The 19616-nt window shown below is 56.5% G+C and overlaps 8 protein-coding genes across 8 annotated transcripts; 3 read left to right on the top strand and 5 right to left on the bottom strand.

Moving 5' to 3' along the window:
- Positions 1-1027: 1027 nt before the first annotated feature.
- C8Q71DRAFT_862949 (uncharacterized protein) lies at positions 1028-4086 on the bottom strand (the record flags this gene model as incomplete). Its single annotated transcript, XM_047928096.1, has 2 exons — positions 1028-2629; positions 2686-4086. 2 exons carry the CDS (start codon positions 4084-4086, stop codon positions 1028-1030), a joined length of 3003 nt encoding a protein of 1000 aa, XP_047773207.1.
- A 771-nt stretch (positions 4087-4857) lies between these two features.
- On the bottom strand, positions 4858-5490 carry C8Q71DRAFT_727844 (uncharacterized protein; the record flags this gene model as incomplete). Its single annotated transcript, XM_047921901.1, has 1 exon — positions 4858-5490. The coding sequence occupies one exon, from the start codon at positions 5488-5490 to the stop codon at positions 4858-4860; it is 633 nt and encodes a 210-aa protein (XP_047773206.1).
- An 880-nt stretch (positions 5491-6370) lies between these two features.
- Positions 6371-8788, bottom strand: C8Q71DRAFT_887647 (uncharacterized protein; the record flags this gene model as incomplete). The annotated part of the gene is made up of 12 exons (XM_047928594.1): positions 6371-7315; positions 7386-7617; positions 7691-7822; positions 7995-8070; positions 8129-8157; positions 8223-8236; positions 8301-8329; positions 8378-8416; positions 8471-8485; positions 8541-8560; positions 8614-8646; positions 8704-8788. The coding sequence occupies 12 exons, from the start codon at positions 8786-8788 to the stop codon at positions 6748-6750; spliced, it is 1272 nt and encodes a 423-aa protein (XP_047773205.1). The 3' UTR covers positions 6371-6747.
- An 848-nt stretch (positions 8789-9636) lies between these two features.
- C8Q71DRAFT_390506 (uncharacterized protein) lies at positions 9637-10790 on the bottom strand. Its single transcript, XM_047918258.1, has 4 exons — positions 10375-10790; positions 10273-10308; positions 10063-10142; positions 9637-10010 (listed from the first exon to the last, which is right to left on the bottom strand). The coding sequence occupies exons 1-4, from the start codon at positions 10635-10637 to the stop codon at positions 9715-9717; spliced, it is 675 nt and encodes a 224-aa protein (XP_047773204.1). The 5' UTR covers positions 10638-10790; the 3' UTR covers positions 9637-9714.
- A 117-nt stretch (positions 10791-10907) lies between these two features.
- C8Q71DRAFT_390639 (uncharacterized protein) lies at positions 10908-12884 on the bottom strand. Its single transcript, XM_047918259.1, has 5 exons — positions 12659-12884; positions 12249-12603; positions 12026-12179; positions 11276-11972; positions 10908-11213 (listed from the first exon to the last, which is right to left on the bottom strand). Exons 2-5 carry the CDS (start codon positions 12583-12585, stop codon positions 10944-10946), a joined length of 1458 nt encoding a protein of 485 aa, XP_047773203.1. The 5' UTR covers positions 12586-12603; positions 12659-12884; the 3' UTR covers positions 10908-10943.
- A 313-nt stretch (positions 12885-13197) lies between these two features.
- Positions 13198-14640, top strand: C8Q71DRAFT_799603 (mannose-6-phosphate isomerase; the record flags this gene model as incomplete). Its single annotated transcript, XM_047925898.1, has 4 exons — positions 13198-13338; positions 13384-13639; positions 13711-14166; positions 14216-14640. The coding sequence occupies 4 exons, from the start codon at positions 13198-13200 to the stop codon at positions 14638-14640; spliced, it is 1278 nt and encodes a 425-aa protein (XP_047773202.1).
- Positions 14641-15283: 643 nt separating this feature from the next.
- On the top strand, positions 15284-17176 carry C8Q71DRAFT_390071 (uncharacterized protein). Its single transcript, XM_047918256.1, has 5 exons — positions 15284-15373; positions 15429-15850; positions 15911-16039; positions 16175-16809; positions 16871-17176. Exons 2-5 carry the CDS (start codon positions 15502-15504, stop codon positions 17135-17137), a joined length of 1380 nt encoding a protein of 459 aa, XP_047773201.1. The 5' UTR covers positions 15284-15373; positions 15429-15501; the 3' UTR covers positions 17138-17176.
- Positions 17177-17563: 387 nt separating this feature from the next.
- C8Q71DRAFT_390099 (uncharacterized protein) lies at positions 17564-19437 on the top strand. Its single transcript, XM_047918257.1, has 4 exons — positions 17564-18045; positions 18108-18243; positions 18310-19003; positions 19071-19437. The coding sequence occupies exons 1-4, from the start codon at positions 17664-17666 to the stop codon at positions 19350-19352; spliced, it is 1494 nt and encodes a 497-aa protein (XP_047773200.1). The 5' UTR covers positions 17564-17663; the 3' UTR covers positions 19353-19437.
- Positions 19438-19616: the final 179 nt, after the last annotated feature.

Genomic DNA, 19616 nt, shown 5'->3' with positions numbered 1-19616 from the left:
TATTAGGAGGGCTCTTCCCGGTATGACTTCTTGTATTCGCGTGTCACTCGTATCAGTGATCTCTCTGTTCAGGACGAAAGCGACCCCTTGTGCACCTGTCGCGTTCTGACTCTCACTATTGTAGACCTTCATCCTTCGTCCAAATAGAGCGTGGATGTCGTTTACTAGAGTGTCATTTAGGTGTGTTTCTTGGAGGGCTAGGATCCCAATACGCTTTTCTCGCATCAATTGATTCAGCTCGTTCCATTTGCCTTGCCCGACCGTTCTTGTGGATGATCCTCCTCCACACATGTTCAATGAGCTTACCGTCAGGGCTGCTCGTGTGTTACGTCCAGATTTCATCCCAGAGGAAGGATCTGGGTGAAACTGATCGATCGCTGGGGGTGTTTGCCCCGCCTGCCTGTGTTCTTGGTTAGTAACCCGGCCGCCCTCTAGCACTCCTTGTGCGCTAGAGGCGGTCGCCCTACCACCGTTTCCCACCAGCATGTCCTCGTTAAGTCTACGGGTAGGGGGCGTATGCTCAACTCCCTGCTGATGGGGAGAGGTGCTGTTTGCCATCAAGTCGTCCGTGGGGTGGTGTGTGTTAGGTATTAAAGCCGTTGGGATCCGCATACTCATTACAACGATCGCGAGCAGGGTGAGTCTCTCCTGGGCTCATCAGGAGACATGCGCATCTAGTGTCTCACTATAGCGCTTCGCCATACTAAGGCCGGACAAGTCTAATAGTGTCCTTGCTGTGAAAGGGGAAAGGGAGAGATCGATAGAGAGGGCTTTCCTGTCCCGCTTACGGTCAGTATATGTGGGCCCTCAACTGTACGAACTCTCTTGTTGTCAGGTGTTTTTAGGTAGGAGTTTGTTCCGGGACGTGCTCGTTGGAGACATCCGTTTCAAGAGGAATAGCTTACTAAGTTCAATCAAAGGAGGACGATTACTCTGTGTATAGTGCGCATGAAGCGCGTAGATGATGTACATGATGGAAGGAGTGCTAGCTGTCTAGTTGACCTTGGCTAGTGACACGAGTCACTGTCTACCAGGGGTCAGGGTTTCCGCCGCGGAGGAGGGCGTTCTTTGATGCCTGGTCGAGAGACGGCCCAGCGTAAGATCTGTTTGCACTGGGGCCTCCACGGCCGCCACGGCCACGCCCGTATCCAGTACCGCGACCTCGTCCGTTATCACTTCCGCGGCCGCGACCGTTCTCGTTACCGCGTCCTCGGTTCGCCTTACCGCCCCGCTTCCTTCCATGGTTTTCGCGCTGCGGGTTCGCCGGCGTTGAGGAGTATAGCTCTCTTTGAGGGCCATTCCACCCTCTGATGTCGGGGAGGTCGCAGAAGCCGACAGTGTGGTCGATGGAGTGGCAGATGCTGCAGACATGGGTTTCTAATACGAGGTCTGGCGAGCGCCCACCTGCGACGCCAAAAGAGTGCCCGCGGACCGTGTCGCGAAAGATCTCCCAGTCTTCGACGTGGTTAGTCGGCGGCTCGCAGTAGAGGACGAAGAGAGGGGAGGGGTCTCCGTTGCCTTTCATACGAGGTAGGACTCGAACGTGGATCGAGTCGATCAGGAGGTTGAAGGCGTCGACTACCGGCGTATCTCCCCATATGCCTGCCGCGCCTCGGTCCTTGTCGCGACGGATCGTGCGGAGGGTGCACGCGAAGAGGGGCGAGCGTCGAAAGCCTCTGGCAAACATGCTCACCGCGTCTTCCAGGCGTGTCGAGACGAAAGCCGTCGAGCTCTCCCAAGTGGCGAGATAGGTGGGTAGAGGCGTCGGGAAGGGGATGAAGTTCACGGAGAGCCACCTCGTTGACAGCCAGTACCACCGAATCATCTCAGCCTCCTGGAATTCCGTGACGTTCGTGACCATGATGTAGAACGGGCCTTCATTCATACTCGGCCTGACTCCCCGTGCGCGCTGAGGCGCCAGAAGTTGCTTGCGATCAACGCCGAGGAGGACCCACAGAATTTCTTTGAGCAGTTCGTAGCGCTGCCATGACGAGGAGTCGTCGTCTTCGCATGCGCCATGGCCGCCGATCTGCAGGAGGACGCACGGACGTTGCAAAGCAATCTGCCTCCAGAGGAGGGCCTGCTGCTCATCCTGGCCGATAAAGACGTCTCGCACCGAGTGGAACTGGATCGGTCGCCAGCTCTGAGGCGGCGGCTGCGTGATGTCCTCGCTAAGCCAGTCGATCCCGCTGTTAGTGTGGGAGTTCATGTCCTCCAACTGGTCTTCCAGTAGCGGGAGGTGCTCTGCGGCGTTGCCTCTGAGTTGTTGTGGTTGGGCGTGGGGAGGCGGGGGCTGGTCGCGCGGCGCACGTTGCGGGCGATGGAACAGTGGGGCGGGGGCGTTTACGAAATCCTGTTCGTCGTCGACCTCCATCGCGTCGTGGTCGTTTGGCGGCGCCTGACGTTGGTTTCGCTCTGGCTGGATGGTTACGTACGACAGGACAGAGGCCCTCGACTGCGCTCGGTCTTGTGGAGGGCCATTCGCTGATCTCTCACGCGAGGGGCCACTGGCAGGCCACTCGTGTCCCGAGCCGTTGGTCGGCGTCCTTGGTTGAGCGCTCGAGCTTCCCGCTTGCGCGGGTTGCGGGCGTGGCGTAGCATTGTGGGCTCTGTACGGCTCGCGAGGCAGCTTTGGATCTTGTACGTCAGAGCGAAACTCCTTCCGAGGGAGTACGTGCAACTTACAGAAGATCTAGCGCGTTCTGGCTGGCTCTGGGGAACGACCGTAGACGGAGGATGTACTCGTTCATGATGAGCAACGGGCTCGCGAGCGGTTGGTTCGCGTGCATTGGGCTCACGAGGCCATGTGCCGTTTGCCCAGTGGGCCGTGAAGGCGCTGGAGTCGGCGTTGATCGAGACAGGGGCAGTTGCGAGGGGTTCTGTCTGTCTGATTGGGAGCGATGAGGAGCCTTCGTTGCGGTTGCCAAGGTTGTACGCCGGCCGCGGTAATGGTCCGCCACTCATCATGTTTGCCATTACGACGGCAGGTGGATTGAAGAAGGTAGTTTCTTCCGGGGGTGGTAGACGGATGCTGCGGATAATTTCGTCCATGTCCGCGTCTGCATAGCTCCCAACGTCGGAGGGCGCTGGTTGCTGGGGACCAAGCTCTTCAGTGAGTCGCCGTATTCTGGGATCCCAGAAGAGGTCTGTGTCAGAGGGTACCTGGCGCCAGCTGTCCTCAGTGATGTCTATGGCGGCCGATGGGTGACACGTCGGCGGCAACGGACGTTGGGAGCTGTGGGCAGGTACCGGTTGGGGCTCCAATATCGTCGACTGTGATGAGTTGCGAGGGTGCGGAGGGACAGCAGGTGGGCGATGGGCGTCGTACGACGTCTCCTGCTCTGGAAGGATCGTCCTCGCGAAAGGCGGGCCCGGGGAGGGCTGTAGGCGGAGCGACGGCTGGGGCTGCGAGGTCTCTCCTCCGTCTGCAATTTCCTCCGTGGAGAGGCGCCTTCTCTTCCTGTGGTCGCTTCGTCCGCGGGCGGAGTCGCTGTAGGCTCTCGGCGCGGGAGATGGGGTGGGAGGCCCGGGCGGAGCTCCTAGGCCCAGAGTCGCGTTAGTCGCGTCCTGACGAGCGACGACTCGCTTGCGGCCGTTGCGCCTTACTTCAACCCATCCGGTTTCTTCGTCGCGCGCGGCGCCAGACGACTTGCGAGGACCGTTTGTGGCCGCCTGCGGCTGCGGGGCGGGAGCGGGCCTCAGCGTTATGTTCGCCGGAGCGGTATCTTGGATGAGAGACGACTGGTTTGAGGATGCAATGATCGCGGGCGGCCCAATGTCTAGAGAAGGGACGTCATCGTCGCATGGAGACGGGACGAGTCTCGGGGCCAGCAGCCTACCATTGTTCAGGGGCGGCGAGGTGCTGCGGCGGCCAGCAGTGACGTCCGCGAAGGAGGGGCTTCCTTCGAGAATGGGAGAGATGCGGCCTCCGGTTGCGTTGCGCTGGGCGGGCGGGGGAGAGGCTTCCAGAGACGTTAGGGTGCTCGGAGAGGGCGCCGGCTTCTCCTGCATGGCATTGCCTGGCGCTTGCCGGTGACCGTTTTTAGCCGTCTTAGAGGACTGCTGTTGGGAAGGGTTCGAGTGCATGGTTGCGGGTAAGAGCTGATAGCGAGGCAGGTTCGAAAAGAGAGGGAGAGGAAGCCGCTCTCAGGCTGTCGGGAGAGTTTTTATCTTGTGCGGGTTGTGGGCCGCGTGCATTCGTTCAGGGTCTGAGAAGCGATGCGAGACGGTTGGAGATGAATTACGAGAGGTGGATTTCTCGTCGCCGCGCGGGGTAAGCGTGCTATGACTGCTATTTTGGTTAGGCTGCTTACCTTTGCGCGGTCTCTCCGCTCAAACAAGGAGGTGGGGCGCGCTGCGCGGCCTCGCTCAGGGTCGTTGCATGCTAGCGGGTCGGTAAGGTGTTTGGTTTACGAGAGTCTGCGTTACGAAATGTTCGCATTGTTACGTTCCTGCGGGGGTCATACCCTTTGCGCATGTGGGGCTGCTACACCGTGTTAGTATTCGTGACCGTGGTCTAGGCTCACTCTGCTTTGGCGTGGTCACCTTCCCTACAACTAGGAGGCTTAGACAAGGTCGACCGAGAGGGCTTGCACTGTTGTGGGTGCAACCGCTTTAGGACAGGGAGTGCGCCTCGTCGGGCGGGGCCGTCGGCAGAAGCTCGGCACTGAACAGGAGATACACCGATCCGGCGTTGAGTGGGCGTATAGGGGACATACCAGGCTGTATATGGTTGTGACAGCGCGGGAAGCCGTTTATTTCTTTTAGTGGGCGCTGGCTGGTGGCGCATCCCATCACATAGAAGCACCGATTCATTGCCCTATCTTGTCAGGTGTGAGAGTGGGTTACATACTGTGCCTAGCGGCCTAGATTCGACCGCTGCCCCTCCCGCTCGAGATTGCTCCAATATTTGTTTGCGATGCTCGCTAGCCTTTTTGAGAAGGCTGGGATGTCTTCTTCGTCTATATCGAACTCGTACGGGTTCTCCTCCTTGCTGCGGAAAGAGGGGATGTCGATGAAAGAGCGGTGTGGGGGAGGGTCGTCCGCGAGACTGAAATAGTGTTTCTGATGCGTAAAACTCTCTAGGCCATCGAGGATGGCCCATGGGATGGGAACGCGGAGGTTGCATTGATGTGAGGCGCCTATTATTGAGAACGTGACCCAGTGGCGACGTAGGTCCGTAATCACCGACAGGCGCCCTATGCCGGACGTTTGGGCGTCCGTGAGGATCGTGATGCGACTTCCCTTTTGGAGCTGCGCCGTCGGCCTCTCGTCTGCAATCCAGGTGGGTCCACGTTCATGTCTAATCGCGGGGTACGGGAGGACTTTAACGGCCGTGACGGGCAGACCTTCTGGGGCGATTGAGAGCGACGGGAGAGGAGGGAGCGTGACGAGGGGGGGCGGAGGGGGTGTTTTGACTCGTCTGGTGCGTTTCGTCGGTGCTTTCGCGTATTGTTTCTGAGATTGTTTCTTGCTCCTCTTAGGAGCCATTGCAACGCTGCTCTCAGAGGGGTTTGCAGTGGGTGATAGGCAGGTGGGTCGTCACGATTCGGTCGAACATAAATATTAACGGACCAGCGCTTTCCTTTATCGTTTACGTTAGGTGTGCGCGCCTCGTATGGAGGTTCTCTTACGTCAAGCGTTTAAGCCATTGTTGGTTAGGGAGAGACTAGGCAGTTTGTAGGGAGGGACGGGGCCACATCTTGTGTTTCTCTCCGGGGGGATGGATTCACAGTGTGTGTGCTCGCGTTGCTGTCCCTTTTCAGATGATGGTCCGGATATGGAAAGTAATGACAAGCTCGGATTCTACCGGACTTTACAGTCGCTGCTCGTGTGGCTGAAACTTTAAATGAACGCCGTACCGGGCGCCATACCGGGCGCTTCCGGGAGGGCTGGTAGGGGAGAGGGGCGAGGGAATCGACTATTGAGGTCGATGGGTGGAGAGAAGGGGGTGCACACGCGAGGGTGTGGAGGTGCTGTGTCGCCTCCTTCGATATTCGAGGTAAGGTAGAGAGGAGGGGCTCATTTTAGGACGGTGTCTGACGACACGTCATGCAGAGTGGACAGGGAAAGGGTGCGTATGACTGTCTATGAGAGGAGGGGCGCGTTCGTAGCTTTCTGCGATGTTTTTGAGTGCTCTTGGAGGAGCGTTGCAAGACGGCCTTTCGGCTCTGGGAGTTTCCTCCGTCCCCTTTCGAGGGTTGGGACTCGGCTTTTTAGGCTGCACGAAAATCCCAGAGACTTCTGCCGTTAGGCTCAGAAGTCTCTTATAGCGCATGTTCGTTTCATCCCGAAGGACTACTTACCCCCCGGGACCACGAGAAGGTCTGCGCAGGGCGTCGACAATGTCGAGCCCTCCCGGGGGACGCGCCACTATTTTAGGTGTCATGTACGGGACACTACCCGATTAGGTAGCGCACCTTCCGCATATGGCACGCTGATCCCTCAGTGACGACAGTCTCTCTCAACGACGTCCTTCACTCTTCACGCAAGCACGCTTCCACGCCTGTCTGTGGAGTGGGTAGGGAACATATAAGTAAGCTGCTCTGTGCGTCCCGACCCCTTCCTCCCTTCCTCCAAACCACCACTGTCCATGACCAATGCTCCGATTCTGGCAAGTATGGAGGGTCTTAGTAAGTCGTCCAATAGCGACACCATTGTCAATGCAGAAGGCTACGGACACATCCATTATGCACATACCGATTATCAATACAGCAGTACAACAATGTCCCTCACAGCCGTAACCTATCATACAGTAACCACCCCAACACCTTCTCGTTCATCCTGACTCTCCTCGCCGATACCCTCTCGCTTCCCCCGCCCAATTTTGAGGCCGCCGGCCCACTGCGCGCCTAGCCCTAAGCCAAGCCCCCGCCCTCGCGCACTCCGCATCCGCCGCAACTCCCGCATCTGGATGGCATCCAACCCTCCGCCTCCCTCCACTTCGACGGTCACTGGCGAGCGAGCCGGGGTTGAGACGATGTGTCGCCGCGACGACCGCCCGTCGTACGCGCTAGACCCATACTCCTCTGGTTCGTTTTCATACTCATCCTCCGCCCAATCCTCGACGGAGTCGTATGGACGTCGTACGTTGGCGGCATGAGGTGAGTGGACGGACTCGGACGTCACGTCGATCTCTGACCTTGAGGCATTTAAGGAGCCCGAGCGTTCGCGGCGCACCATACCGCGAGCGCTGAGGCAGAGTCGGTTCGCCAGCACACATGCGAAGGCAACCGAGAAGCCGATTGGGATCTCAATCTCCGTCGCGGTGCCAACAACGAAGACGATGGTGTTTGCAAGGTACGTGGCAAATATCCTGCATAACCAACGATGGGTCAGTGTTTCATAGTGACACGAGGACAGAATTTCATCGGATGGACACTGACACGACGAAGTACCACACGCTATCCCTGATGAGCGCCTCCACAAGCCTGCGCCCATTCTGGAAGAGCGTCGCGCCGGTACGCGTATGATGCATGTGGACGAACCGGCTCACTGCGAGCGCGCAGAGCACACACTCGGAGACAAGCATGGGAATCCAGAACGCATATGCGTATGCGGAGAGGCCCGACGCCGCACAGAAGGGCTTGGGGTACATAGGGAAGGGATGCGCCGTTGCTACAGCCCCGCAAGAAGCGGAGGCAGGGGGAAACCGGTAAGAGACGACGCGACAAAGGATGCATGGACGCACCGGTAATGTTTGCGAGGAGGCTCCCAATGATACCCGCACTGGCTGCCCAGGCGATGATCGAGTTAGCCACCATGAAGACAAGCATACGCTTGTTGAGGAAGTAGAGGGCGTAGAGACGGAGGAGGAGAATGACTGCGAACGGAGGTGAGTCACATGCAGCTAGGGGGTTCCACTGCGCGAATGTGGGTGAAAGAGGCATGATAGATGTATGACACGCACGCTCAGCGATAACAAACGAGGTAACACCCGTCCAGCCTTGCCATCTGTACCAATTCAGGCCTATATGCTCAGTTAGCTAACTCACAGTGATACGCTTGTGTCAAAACATGTACAGCTGCGAAACTATCAGCAAGCGTCGACGCTCCGACCCGGGACATGACCTACAACTGAGATGTTTGTGAGTATGCAAACACCGATGATCACGCGGAAATGACTTACTGTATCATTGAGATTATTACTAAAGAGGGCTTCACAAACAAGCGGAACATCGCAGTCAGCACTACGTCTCTATGACGAGCAGGCACATTCCCACCGTAATTGTTGAAGCTGGTGCGTATGACATTCGTCGTGAGTAACCTTAGGCTACATCCGGACAACGACAAATGCTTACATGACTGTAAGGAGCGTGTAGTAGCGATTCTGTGATGGGATGTGAGACAGGAGAACAAGGAGAACAAGGAGACTGACGATCAAGAAGAGAAATTTCCCAATGGACCATGGTGCTGTCTGCTGGTCGTCAGTGCTCAACACTAAGCCTCACTCGACAGAGCGGACACGCACCCAAATCAGCTTGTACTACACCGTACGGCTCTCTTCAGCATCCACGCAAGTTGCGCACGAGCTCACTCACCTCTTGGCTGAGCGTCAATACTACAGGCAAGGAAGTCAACATTTGAAAACGGATAATTAGGGTGGTCACGCACGATGATCGAAAATGATAATAGTGCTCGACGCCACTGTTCACATCCACCAGGTGAGTAAATTCAGTCAACGGTCGTACAGTTCGTACTGACATTCCGAGTACCGGATCGTCTGCACGTCCGAGAGAAACTCATGGAGGAGGTCGTCTCCCGCCTTGAGCTTGTCGACCGGCGACATGGCCGTCACTCGCTCGGGGGTGCGGGTCGGCGTCGCGCGTGTCGCGGAGAGAAGGAGGTAAGAGAGCGCAAGCAAATCTTGCGGATACAACAAAAACCCCACCAGGCCGCGTCCTCGCTAGCCCATCCACGCGGACCACGCCGACGTCGCAAGTGCAGGGAAGATTGGTGAGAAAAGGCTGCAGCCGTGTCCGCTGTCCCCACCGAATATAGAGTGTCCCCGCGCGTCGAAGCGGCAGATTGACGACGGTGTCAAATTAGGTTGCAAAGCTCCCATACGCGCGCCGGTCCAATGGGCTGCAAGCCAGGACAAGACCGCGTCATCTGCTCGGTCGCAAGGCCCAGAATCCGAAGTGGGTTACCGCGGTTGTACCGCGGCGCCCATTTCGTTGCCTTCATTTCTACCGCTGATTTCCTGATCAGGAAGTCCTGCGGCCTCCGCGACCACAGGTTCCGGTGTGGCGCTACCGCTGCACGCCGCGCTGATACCGACACGCCGACGCCGCGCGGGGCAGCAAGCGCCGACGAGCGGATATCGACGCGGCTGCACTAGCTGTTCGCTGCAGTCAACGGCGTAGAAGGGACGATGGAATCGTGGCTCTCCAGCATACCGGCGCACAGCTCTTGAGAATATTTCCGCTTGGCGCAAACAATTCCTTTCTGTGTGATGCGCGCCCATGGCATCGATATGCCCAGGCCGCCGATGAGCGTCGAGAACTGATACAGGGACACTCTGGGTGCTCCTGGGTAGCAGTGGAATCGCGAGAGTAACGCGGGGCCCACGGAACTCTCCGAACTCTCCGCGCTGCAAGAACTTGAACACAGCAATCATAACTGGCGCCCTTGTCTTCCCTCCCTGCATCGTCGCGAATGACCACACTTCCGAGTCAGCCGACTTGTGTAGTAGGGACATGCCCTCGAAGCGGTTCAAGCGTCCGAAAGCCGGGCCATTCTTAGTCGGCTGAGCGACACTGCGAAGGTACGGTTCGGGTTCTGTGCTTCTATGACGACGGAGAACGACAAATCCCCAGGGAGACTCAAGACGTCCGCGATGTCGATATAACCGGACAACGTGTCATTGTTATGATTTTGCTGCGGCAAAACAAAGGAGTGCGACCATTTCCGGGGGTACACAATCCTGGGCCGAATGGTGAACCTGCGGGCGCGCGGCTGACACTTTTGGGAACACCGACGACTTCGCGAAGATGTGGACGGTCGGGAACCTGGATTAAATGTAAGTAGTCACGATATGTCACTTGCTAAACGTTAACAAACGGTCGCAGTAGCAACCTACCGCATCCGCCTTCTCCGCAACGCATCTATGTGCAGCCATTGGTGGTGCGAGATAAACAAACCTACGGACACACACAAGATCAACAAGCGAGTAACTGGAATGCCGCAAGTTCAAAATGCACCTGTACCAATGCCGAGCTCCGTGTTGCCGTAACGTCAGCCGCTGGCCTTTGCGATTGGGCGTGGGCGTACCGCCAAATGCCTAAGCAATGCCCCGGTGCCCCCTGTCTGCGGATGAACGAATGTTGTCAGCAACTTCGGAACACGGCACACCAACAATTGAAGTAGGCTTACATCGGTCTACCGTTCAGCATATCTGAAAACTTCGGCTTTGCGCCGCTCGAGCGCACCAACTCCGGTGATTGAATGTCGAACAAACCGACAGTGAGAGGGCAGTCCTGGGCGCGAGACTCACCGGGTGACTCGTGTGTCGACAATCGAAGTATTTGGGTCCAAGCTGCAACGCTGGTACCTTTGCGGCGCCTGCCCACAACATTGCGAGCGCGAGGGAACTTCCTGTCGCGGGCCGTGCGAGGCATAAAAAAGGGAGGATACATTAATAGGTTACAAGAAACCGCGCGGCGTAATGATGGACCTGAAGGGACTTCGGAGTTGCGGCGACCACTCGGGGGATGCTGCGAACTATCTCACACCGCAGCGCTCAGGCATCCAAGCCTGGCTTCCCTTCTGGAAACAAAGGCGGTCATGGTCACGTTATCAAGTCGTACCGTATTTGAGGCGAGTGGCTCTCGTGCTGCCATGATCAACCCGTTACAGTCCGAGCGGACCTAGGATGTACACGACGACGTATGTGTGTCACAGCGGGACTGGGTACATGACACCTTTTGAGCTAGGCACAGCCATCAATAGTCTCGTCCAGGAAAGAGGTCCCGCATCAACCACTCCCAGTCTTCGCATCCAAAATCGGCTGCCGTACGGAACTCGGTCTTGGTGAGCGACCAAGGCTGGCTGAGCGTCACGCCGTCTTCCGCCCGCTGAACCTCGTAGAAGCGTGAACGTTGGCCTACAAGCTTGAGAGACCTCGTGGCTGTGGCAAGCTCGAGCATGTCCATCATCGGATGATCCCTGTCATAGTCAACGTACGCGAAAGCGAGCATTGGTAGGCCTGTCCACTAGATGATGCGCCGATGTGAGTATTTTCAGCCTACGACACAGCCAAGAACCCCTCGCGTACCACTTCAATCCATGAGCAACTCTCGTCCAAATCGCTGTAGTCAAGCACCACAGACAGCGCTGTTACGCTAGCCGGAATTGCACTCTTTAGAGCGTCGAATTGGGCCGGCCCGTTGACGTGAAGTGCAATATGGAGGCCTAATACTTCCAAGGTGGGTAGTGACTGGATTGCAGAGATGACAGGCGCCATATCCTCGATGTCGCTGGCCTCCCCGTCACTGTAGTCTAGGCACCGTAATCGCTTCTTCGTGCGGAGGAAGCCCGCCAAAGCATCCAACCCCGCGGGATTCGCTGGAGGCGTGTAGAGCTTGAAGTGCGTTAGGCGGGGAAGTGCAGCAGGATCTGCTGCCAGAGCAGCGAAGAGGTCTGGCGGGTCATCGTTGAGGACGATATGCAAGTACTCGAGCCGCTCGCAGTGATGGAATAGGAGCGTGATGTTGCTGAGACGGCGAGCGTCGGTGATCGTCAGATGAGTCAATCCCTGCAGTGTGTGTATCGGGCAATCCCAGACCGCCTGGCCCGGTGCAGTAAGCCGAGTCAGGGATCCTTTGCGCGCCTCAAGTAGCGATGCGAAATCCCAGTGGTAGTTGTCGTAAGTCACGTCAAAGTCCCAAATTGGTTCTCGCCGGGTAGAATACAGTGCAACATTTGTTGCCGGTAATCGCTTGACGGCTTGTAGCTCATTCAAACTGTCCATTCTGGGTGCTCGTTGTAAGAAAAACTAATGTATCAGATTCATTTAGCAACTCACGGTAGATCATATTCGCACAGATGAACGCATGTGGATGCCAATGTTTCCAAGTGCTCGTTGTCTGGCACTATAGCTCTCTCGGAGGGATCACTATCAGTGTACCACGCGAAGGTGCGTAGATTGTGCAAGGCGCTGATGGCTTTCGTCAAACAACCTTTGTTTCAGCCCCCGTTGAAAGAGAATGTGAGCACGATATTGTACGTGATCCACGGCCCACACTTACATAGCTCAAAGGCCACGTCTCTGTTTGCAAAGACAAGTACATAGAGATGCTTGACATAGGAGGCAAATATGGGATCCGTGATGATGCGCAGCAACAAGCAGGACGATCTGCGCCCAATTTCTCCCTCAGGAGTGTTGTCATCAACGCCACACATGAGCTTCCACGATCCGAATTCGATGCGAACCGTTGCGAAGAGCAGACGAGCAGCGAGGTCGTGGAAGAGTCTGCAGACGAACAAGCATTCTGGCGTCGTGGACTGCGGGAGATGGCTTAGGACCGTTTGCCACATCTCTGGAGGGAGTCGTCCACATGAAAATGACTCAGGTTCAGGCTCCATCTTCTTCTGCAAGGATTTCTGCGTGGGGCAAGATGTCAGTAGCATTTCGAACCTTGGAGACGGATTGGCGCACCTCTTTACTCCGCTCGGTTCGGTGCAGGACCTGGCAGGACTTGAGTCACTGATCAGATCATGACAACGTCCGTATAGATCAGTCAGAGCCTTGTAAGATAGGGTCAACGGTCGAGTTACGTGGTAACCAAAGTGTGAAGCAAGGACGAGATCGAAATACGGGATCTCAGTTGGGGTATTCGTCAAAGTTGAGCCGAGTTGTCCCACGGTATTAAATGCTCGCTATTACTTAACTTATGAACTGACTAGTATTGTATCGGGTTGGGATCTCGGTCGGATACCCCAGTCGGCCACCCGACAATGTTCAACTGACTCACCTTGCGTTACACGATCTCCTGAAGTAACTTAGCACGTTCGACGTAGTACCAAATACAGCAGCGCAGCGTGTCATGATCTTCGATCGATCCCAGTACGTCACCCTGTCCTCCGGACCGACCACGTCGCGTATTACTTTCGCATTCCCACCCAGGGTATAAATCAGCCACAAGTATATCGTCAAGACTCCCAACCGCAACCTCTACCTCAAGGACTCAGTACAAGATGCCGCGAGTCTTTAAGATTGTGCCCACGACACAGAAGTATGACTGGGGAAAGATCGGGCTGTCCTCCAAGGTTGCGCAGTATGCAGCAGCAGCGAAGATTCCTGGCTTCACGCTGGACGAGAAGGCTCCGTACGCAGAGGTATGCACAGGCTGATACAGAGCTGCAATTGCTGACAAAAAAAAGTTGTGGATGGGGACTCATCCGAACGGACCCTCACTCGTAGCGGGCTCAGACACCACGCTGGCGGAGTATCTCGCCGCCCATCCGGAGCTCATGGGCTCGAAAGTCGTCTCTCGCTTCCGCGATGCAGGTGCAGAAGAAGGCAATCTACCGTTCCTCTTCAAAGTGCTGGCGATCGAGAAGGCGCTCAGCATCCAAACGCACCCGGACAAGAAAACGGCGGAGGCGCTGCACAACGAGAAGCCGAACATCTATAAAGGCGCGTCGTGCGATTCTAGTAGTCAATGTCCGCGGAACACGCAGGGCTGAGACACGAACATTTTTCTGCAGACGCAAACCACAAGCCTGAGATGGCACTTGCCCTCACGCCGTTCACCGCGATGTGTGGTTTCCTCCCGCTCTCCCAAATCGCTGGCTACCTCGTATCAACGCTCGAATTAGCTGCGCTTATACCGAAGCCAATCACCACGCAGTTCCTCTCCGCCGCGTCGTCCGCCGACTCAAGCAGCCCCGAGGCGAAGACCGCGTTGAAGGACCTCTTTTCGGCTCTTATGACCGCCGACGAGGCCACGTTCAAGGCGCGCCTCGCAGACCTCGTGAAGCGGTACGAAGCTGGCGGCGCGACCGAGCGCGAGGAGGGCGTGAAGGACCTCGTCCTGCGGCTGAACAGCCAGTTCCCTGGCGACATCGGCGTGTTCTGCGCGTTCGTGCTCAACTACGTGAAGATGCAGCCGGGCGAGGCGATCTTCCTCGCTGCGGGCGAGCCGCACGCATACGTGTCAGGCGGTGAGCATGGCCAGCACATCTAGTGGGCAGGCACTGACACAGCACGCAGACATCATGGAGTGCATGGCGACGTCGGACAACGTCATCCGCGCCGGGCTCACGCCCAAGCTGCGCGACATCCCGAACCTGGTCTCCGGGCTCACGTATGGCGCGGGCGATCCCTCGAGACACATGGTCAAACCCGCCGCCTTCGACTCCGCGGCGGCGCACACAGCGCTCTACGACCCGCCCATCCCCGAGTTCAGTGTCCTGCAGGTGCTGGTGCCGGGCGGCCAGACGGAGGCGCACCCGCCAATTGAGGGCCCGAGCATCGCGATCGTGACGGAGGGTAAGGGTGCACTGGAGTCGGCCGGGGAGAAGCTGGAGGTGGCTGAGGGCGACGTGGTGTTCATCGGCGCTGGAACTGGCGTGAAGCTTGTTGCGGCTGAAAGGGGTCAATTGGCCATCTATCGGGCGTTCGTGGAAGCTAGCTAAGTTCGTGACGAGCGGGACAAAGATTCGAAGGAAGAACTACGTGGCTTGTATCACTAGAGACATGATGCAACACGCCGTTATGCCCAAACCCATGGATGAAACCCGAGAATGTTGCACGCGCGAGTTCGGGATCTCATACTCGAAGCATAAAGCCATTGAGATGACAATCACACCGGGCAGTGTCTCTATCATCCTCGGCACGCCAAAGGCTTCCCTTTAGCAGCCATGAATGGACCCGCGTCGCCAGCCGGAAGAAGGGTGTCAAAAGCTGAGTTGGCTCCAAAAGCAAACGCAAAGCATCGTTCGGATGCCGTGCACTGATACTGTGCACTCTGTATACTCGCTCGCTGCCAGACTGTATCAGGGTGGAGTCTAACCTCGACGACAGTTATTAGGTAAAAAGCGGCGTTGAATGTTGGATGGCACAACATCTACACGAGAGCGCACAGCACAAACTACATGTCCTATATACTCGATGTACGGGTGAGGTCCAAATGAACTTAACGATTAAAAAAGACTTCGACACGGCGACTCGGAGGGTAGTAGTAGTACTTAGTGATCTTATTAGGCACGTGACGGTGCGGAACTGCCTCCGAACCATGGTGCCACCGTGGCCATTCCCGGGCGCTAACGCGTATACTTTCTGTGCCAATGTACGCATCAGTGGCATCACAGTAGCGGCGGACCGACGACAAGTACGCCTATAACAAAACTGCATATCTGCTGCGGTAATGTAATTGTAGCTTTCCACAGACACCTAACCAGCTGTTGACGCGGATGCGTTGCAGCACTTCACATCTCGGTGGCCAGGTCCCTTAGGCTCCAACTCTACGCAGACGGTTCCTGAAGCAAAATATAATCATGGAGCTTGGGACTATTCGGTGGACCGACCGGCTGCCCCCGGAAGTCTGGCAGATTGTCCTCGGCTTCGCGACCTTTGGCACAACCCGGCAATGTCTAGCTGTATCCAGGCTTTTTCACGATCTCGCCGCTCGCAGGCTCTTTTCGTGGCTCCTCATCCAGTTCGGCTCTTGGGAGGTCGTCCGCCATCGCTTCGCAAGTGCGAGCGCGGAAGGAGACACTAGCAGCTTGAGCGGGTGCAAATCTTACGATGTGCTCATACGCGTCATCAATGACCCCGTGTTTGCCTCGTATGTCAAGCATGTGGGCATAGCCGCATATGCAAAGGAAATCACAAACTCCGAGATGTGTGAGCTACTCCTACGTATCGATTGTATATGCTGTGCCTTTGCTAATATCTCAGGGACAGGCAAACTTACTCAGGCCGTTGGTGCCATGCACAACTTGCGGTCTTTCGGGTGGTACACGTCTTCCCATACGTTCATGTTGCCCAGCAATGAGCTGTTGGAAACGCTAACATCGACCTGCGGTCGTCTTCGTGAGTACAGTCTGCCGTATGTATTGTGTTTGTCCTTTAGCGTGTCGTGTATGACTTATACAATACCTCTCAGGATTCAGAGCCTCGATGCACTGCACGTTACCAAGCGAATGCAAGTAACGAACATCTCACTAGACATTGACATTCCATATGTCTTTGGATCAGGGAGGGAGCAGTACGACGCTCACCGCAAGTCCTTCGTGTCGTTGTTGGAGACATACAGAGGATCGTTGGCTGAACTCTCCATGCCGAACCTAGGAATGCGGGACTGCCCAACATATTCACTCCAGGATCTAACCCATCTGGCGATCACCTACATTGACGAACATGATGACATTGCTGTCGTGTTCCGTTATTGTACTCGACTCGAGTCGCTGGATCTAAACTATATCCCGGTTTTGGCTCTCAGCGCCGCTGTCACGGAGAGCCCCTCGGCACTTCCTCACTTAACGCATCTCAAGCTGTGTTTCAGCTCTTCTCCAATAGGCCGGGGGGCTTCCCAGCCGATCGCCGACTTCATTCGGTCGAAGAAGAAACTACGCTGCCTGGATTATGCTGATGAAGCCATGAGCATCATGGCGCAGAGTCCTGTCATGTCGGCGATCAAGTCTCTGGCCACATTGGAGGTCCTCGGCCTCAACTTTTGGAAGGAGTTCCTTGAAGCAGAAGAGTTTACCTTGTTGCGCCATACGATTCCCAGCACCATAACAGCGCTGCGGCTTTGCCTCGACTACGAAGTCCTCGATGAGGACTGCCAGTGGATTGATATGGTATGTAACACCACACCGCTGCATTTCATAACGTGAATATCAACATTGATACCTCCTGCAGTGGGCGGGCCTTCCTGGGCTAGTCTTTGCGTACGTTGATGACTGTGAACACGGGCCGATTGTGAAGACTATCGACCTTGCTACTGCTGCCAAGTCCCTTGAACTTGTCGGCCATCGTTCCAAATTTCACGAAATATATCGCACAGACGATAGAGTCACGCTGAGCGAGCCCTGGTCTCCCACTCAAGTTGAGTTCCGGATAGCTGCTGATTTCGGATGTGATGACTGGGAGTGGTTACTTCGCGGACATGTGACGAAAGATTATTGAACGTTGTCGTCGGTGGAATCAGTAGAGAAGGAGACACTCCTTTGTGTGAACTGAAATACAGTAAGAGCTCCAAGGGTATGTAGAAATACATGCATACTTATGTAGCGCCGTCGACGCGTCAAGTCGAACTGCCAGCGCTTACGCCGGTCGTTGCTCCTCCATTCTCTTTATAGTCTCCGTTCAAGCGTCGCATTCTCTATCCAAGTTACTCCGAGCTTACCTGCCACCGCACACAACGGTCGACATTCCCCAGGTCTGATGGAAAGCCGTACAAGGAGGTGCTATGCGCTGACGACAGGTGGGCGATCTGTGAAGCTGCGTACGACACACCGCCTTCATCACTGAGCCGTGATACCATCCCGGAGCTCCTGCAGCGGACAATCGAAATCGGTCTGGGACGGCGAGTTACGTACAGGTGAGCGTTGCAGTTTGTGATAGCCGCCGAGAAGAGACGTACCACATATATTGAACAAGTTACAGGACCACATCTTGCGGCAACCCTGCTACTCATCCAAAGCCATACATCATGACCACGCAAACAATCCCAAGACATCTTTCACGCCTGCCTCCGGAGCTTTGGGTGAAGATCGTAGAAGGCCTGCCCCGGGGCGCCGCACGCAGCTGCCTATTCGTCAACAAGCTCTTCCACGATGTTGCCCTCCCCACCGTCTTCGCGCGTATCGCGTTGAGCTTCGGCGCGTTCGAAGCGCAGCAGGCCCCTACGGAAAAGTCGTTGGACGAACCCGCCCTGGCTCGTCTGCGTACCCTGGAGGAGAGCCGATCGCGTAGGGCGCTGGAGATCCTTGCGCGCATAGCGCAAGATCAGACATTCGCGGAGCTCGTGAGGACGCTGCAGATCCAGGCGTGCAATGCGGACGAGGATGAGCTTTCGGGTGCAGAGCAGAACGGTGAGCCTCACTGAGATGCGTATGTGCGTCGTTGGCGAGGGTGCTAAGCCTTAGGATCGTAGAACGCCTGCTCGCTGCCATTCCCAACCTTAAGAATCTCCGCGTCTTCCAGTGGCACTGGTCTCATCCACCGCCGACCGAGACTATCGTACAGAGTCTGGCAGACTCGTGCCCACGCTTGAAGCGATTCGAAGCTCCGTATGTGCTGTTCTCCGTCGCAGCTTCTGGGCTATTCTGACATCGCGGCTTGTGTTCTGTTGTTAGCCTGTTTTTGCTTGAACATTTGCCCGTGCACTTGCTGAGAAGTGTGGAGTGTATCCGCGCTACAATAAGTGAAGACGACGGCGTAAGCCTAACCTTCCGCAACGAGGATCCGGGGGTACCGTTGGAGTCTCTCTTGGAGAAGATGCAGCGCCCCCTCCCAAGCCCGAACGGTGGCGAGGCCTGTCTGCTCGACAACATCACCGACCTGGAGCTGCTGTTCCAGAACGAATACGCGCCGCGGGACCTCAGAGGCATATTGAGCAAGGTTCCGCATCTCAACTCGCTCACCATGGTGCCATTGCAAGACGTGGAGGACGAGCAGCAAGAGGAAATGTACGGTGCCTTGCAGGCGCTCCCGCCGAATCTGCCGTCCTTCGACTCGTTCGCGATCGGGCCTGTAGAGGAGATCATGACGCCGACGCAGTTCGACGCCCTGTGCAGCTTCCTCAGAGGCAGGCCCCAGCTTCGCGCGTTTGTAACGAAGTGCTCTCTCATCGATGCAGACGTGGAGCCGCTGTTTGAGGCTCTGGGGACGCTGCAAAACCTCCAGTTGCTTGGCCTGTACTTCGAGTGCACAGGCCTGCCGACAAAGGAATGGCTTGACCATCTTCTAGTCCACGTTCCCGCCAGTCTGACTGCCCTTGCCCTGGACTTGGACCATGGCTTCGCCAACAAAGACACATTCACAGAGTTGGTAAGTGCTCGGCCTATCCACACCGCTGAGCCTTGCGTGCCCTAACGTGTGCCCGCCTATCTTACAGTGGTCCCGGCTGCCCGCGCTCGAGTTCGTGTACGTCAACGTGCACGGCGCGACCGTCCTGACGCCGAACCAGTTCATCCGCGGCGCGCGCAACCTGCGCCTCGTGTGCTTCCAGGACCGCTTCTATGACGTGGAGAGACACGGCGACGAGCTGCGTGTGGTGATGCCGCCGTGGCCGTCGCGCAAGGTGCGCTTCCGGACGGCGGAGGACTTTGGGTGTGCGGATTGGGAGTGGTTGATGAGGCACTATTCATTTTTCGACTACATGCCGGCGAACTACTGAAACACTGATGACACGGGCTCATGTTTCTCTTTTCACGTAACTTACATTGAGTTACACTCAGTATGCGGGATCCCACCACAAGATGCGGTCCGTACTTGGTACGTCTCTTCTCGGCGACGATCATCAACTGCGACACTCGCCTGTAGGTACCTCGCCGTTCCAGACCGATTTAAGTTGTGCGCTGAAGGATATTCGGAATGATAATCATGGCTCAGTGACGAAGGCGATGTATCGTACATAGCTTCAGGTACATACGCCTCTGCT

The sequence above is a fragment of the Rhodofomes roseus genome (genome assembly GCF_022264815.1).
Source record: "Rhodofomes roseus strain CIRM-BRFM 1785 chromosome Unknown C8Q71scaffold_35, whole genome shotgun sequence".
Lineage (NCBI taxonomy): Eukaryota > Fungi > Basidiomycota > Agaricomycetes > Polyporales > Fomitopsidaceae > Rhodofomes > Rhodofomes roseus.
Note: the sequence above shows the minus strand (reverse complement) of the source record. Positions and strands in the feature narration are given on the sequence as shown.

What these genes read in the sequence shown, in the direction of transcription:
- C8Q71DRAFT_390071 (XM_047918256.1), top strand. Translation starts at nt 15,502, where the DNA reads ATGGAGCTTGGGACTATTCGGTGGACCGACCGGCTGCCCCCGGAAGTC. An exon ending in AATCACAAACTCCGAGATGT is followed by an intron (nt 15,851 to 15,910) that starts GTGAGCTACTCC and finishes TCTCAGGGACAG; the next exon opens with GCAAACTTACTCAGGCCGTT. An exon ending in ACTGCCAGTGGATTGATATG is followed by an intron (nt 16,810 to 16,870) that starts GTATGTAACACC and finishes TACCTCCTGCAG; the next exon opens with TGGGCGGGCCTTCCTGGGCT.
- C8Q71DRAFT_390506 (XM_047918258.1), bottom strand. Translation starts at nt 10,637, where the DNA reads ATGTATCCTCCCTTTTTTATGCCTCGCACGGCCCGCGACAGGAAGTTC. An exon ending in CATTGCTTAGGCATTTGGCG is followed by an intron (nt 10,143 to 10,272) that starts GTACGCCCACGC and finishes GTGTGTCCGTAG; the next exon opens with GTTTGTTTATCTCGCACCAC. An exon ending in GGTAGGTTGCTACTGCGACC is followed by an intron (nt 10,011 to 10,062) that starts GTTTGTTAACGT and finishes CATTTAATCCAG; the next exon opens with GTTCCCGACCGTCCACATCT.
- C8Q71DRAFT_390099 (XM_047918257.1), top strand. Translation starts at nt 17,664, where the DNA reads ATGACCACGCAAACAATCCCAAGACATCTTTCACGCCTGCCTCCGGAG. An exon ending in TTCGGGTGCAGAGCAGAACG is followed by an intron (nt 18,046 to 18,107) that starts GTGAGCCTCACT and finishes TTAGGATCGTAG; the next exon opens with AACGCCTGCTCGCTGCCATT. An exon ending in AAGACACATTCACAGAGTTG is followed by an intron (nt 19,004 to 19,070) that starts GTAAGTGCTCGG and finishes CCTATCTTACAG; the next exon opens with TGGTCCCGGCTGCCCGCGCT.
- C8Q71DRAFT_390639 (XM_047918259.1), bottom strand. Translation starts at nt 12,585, where the DNA reads ATGGAGCCTGAACCTGAGTCATTTTCATGTGGACGACTCCCTCCAGAG. An exon ending in AGACGTGGCCTTTGAGCTAT is followed by an intron (nt 12,180 to 12,248) that starts GTAAGTGTGGGC and finishes GCTGAAACAAAG; the next exon opens with GTTGTTTGACGAAAGCCATC. An exon ending in GTTGCTCATGGATTGAAGTG is followed by an intron (nt 11,214 to 11,275) that starts GTACGCGAGGGG and finishes CGCATCATCTAG; the next exon opens with TGGACAGGCCTACCAATGCT.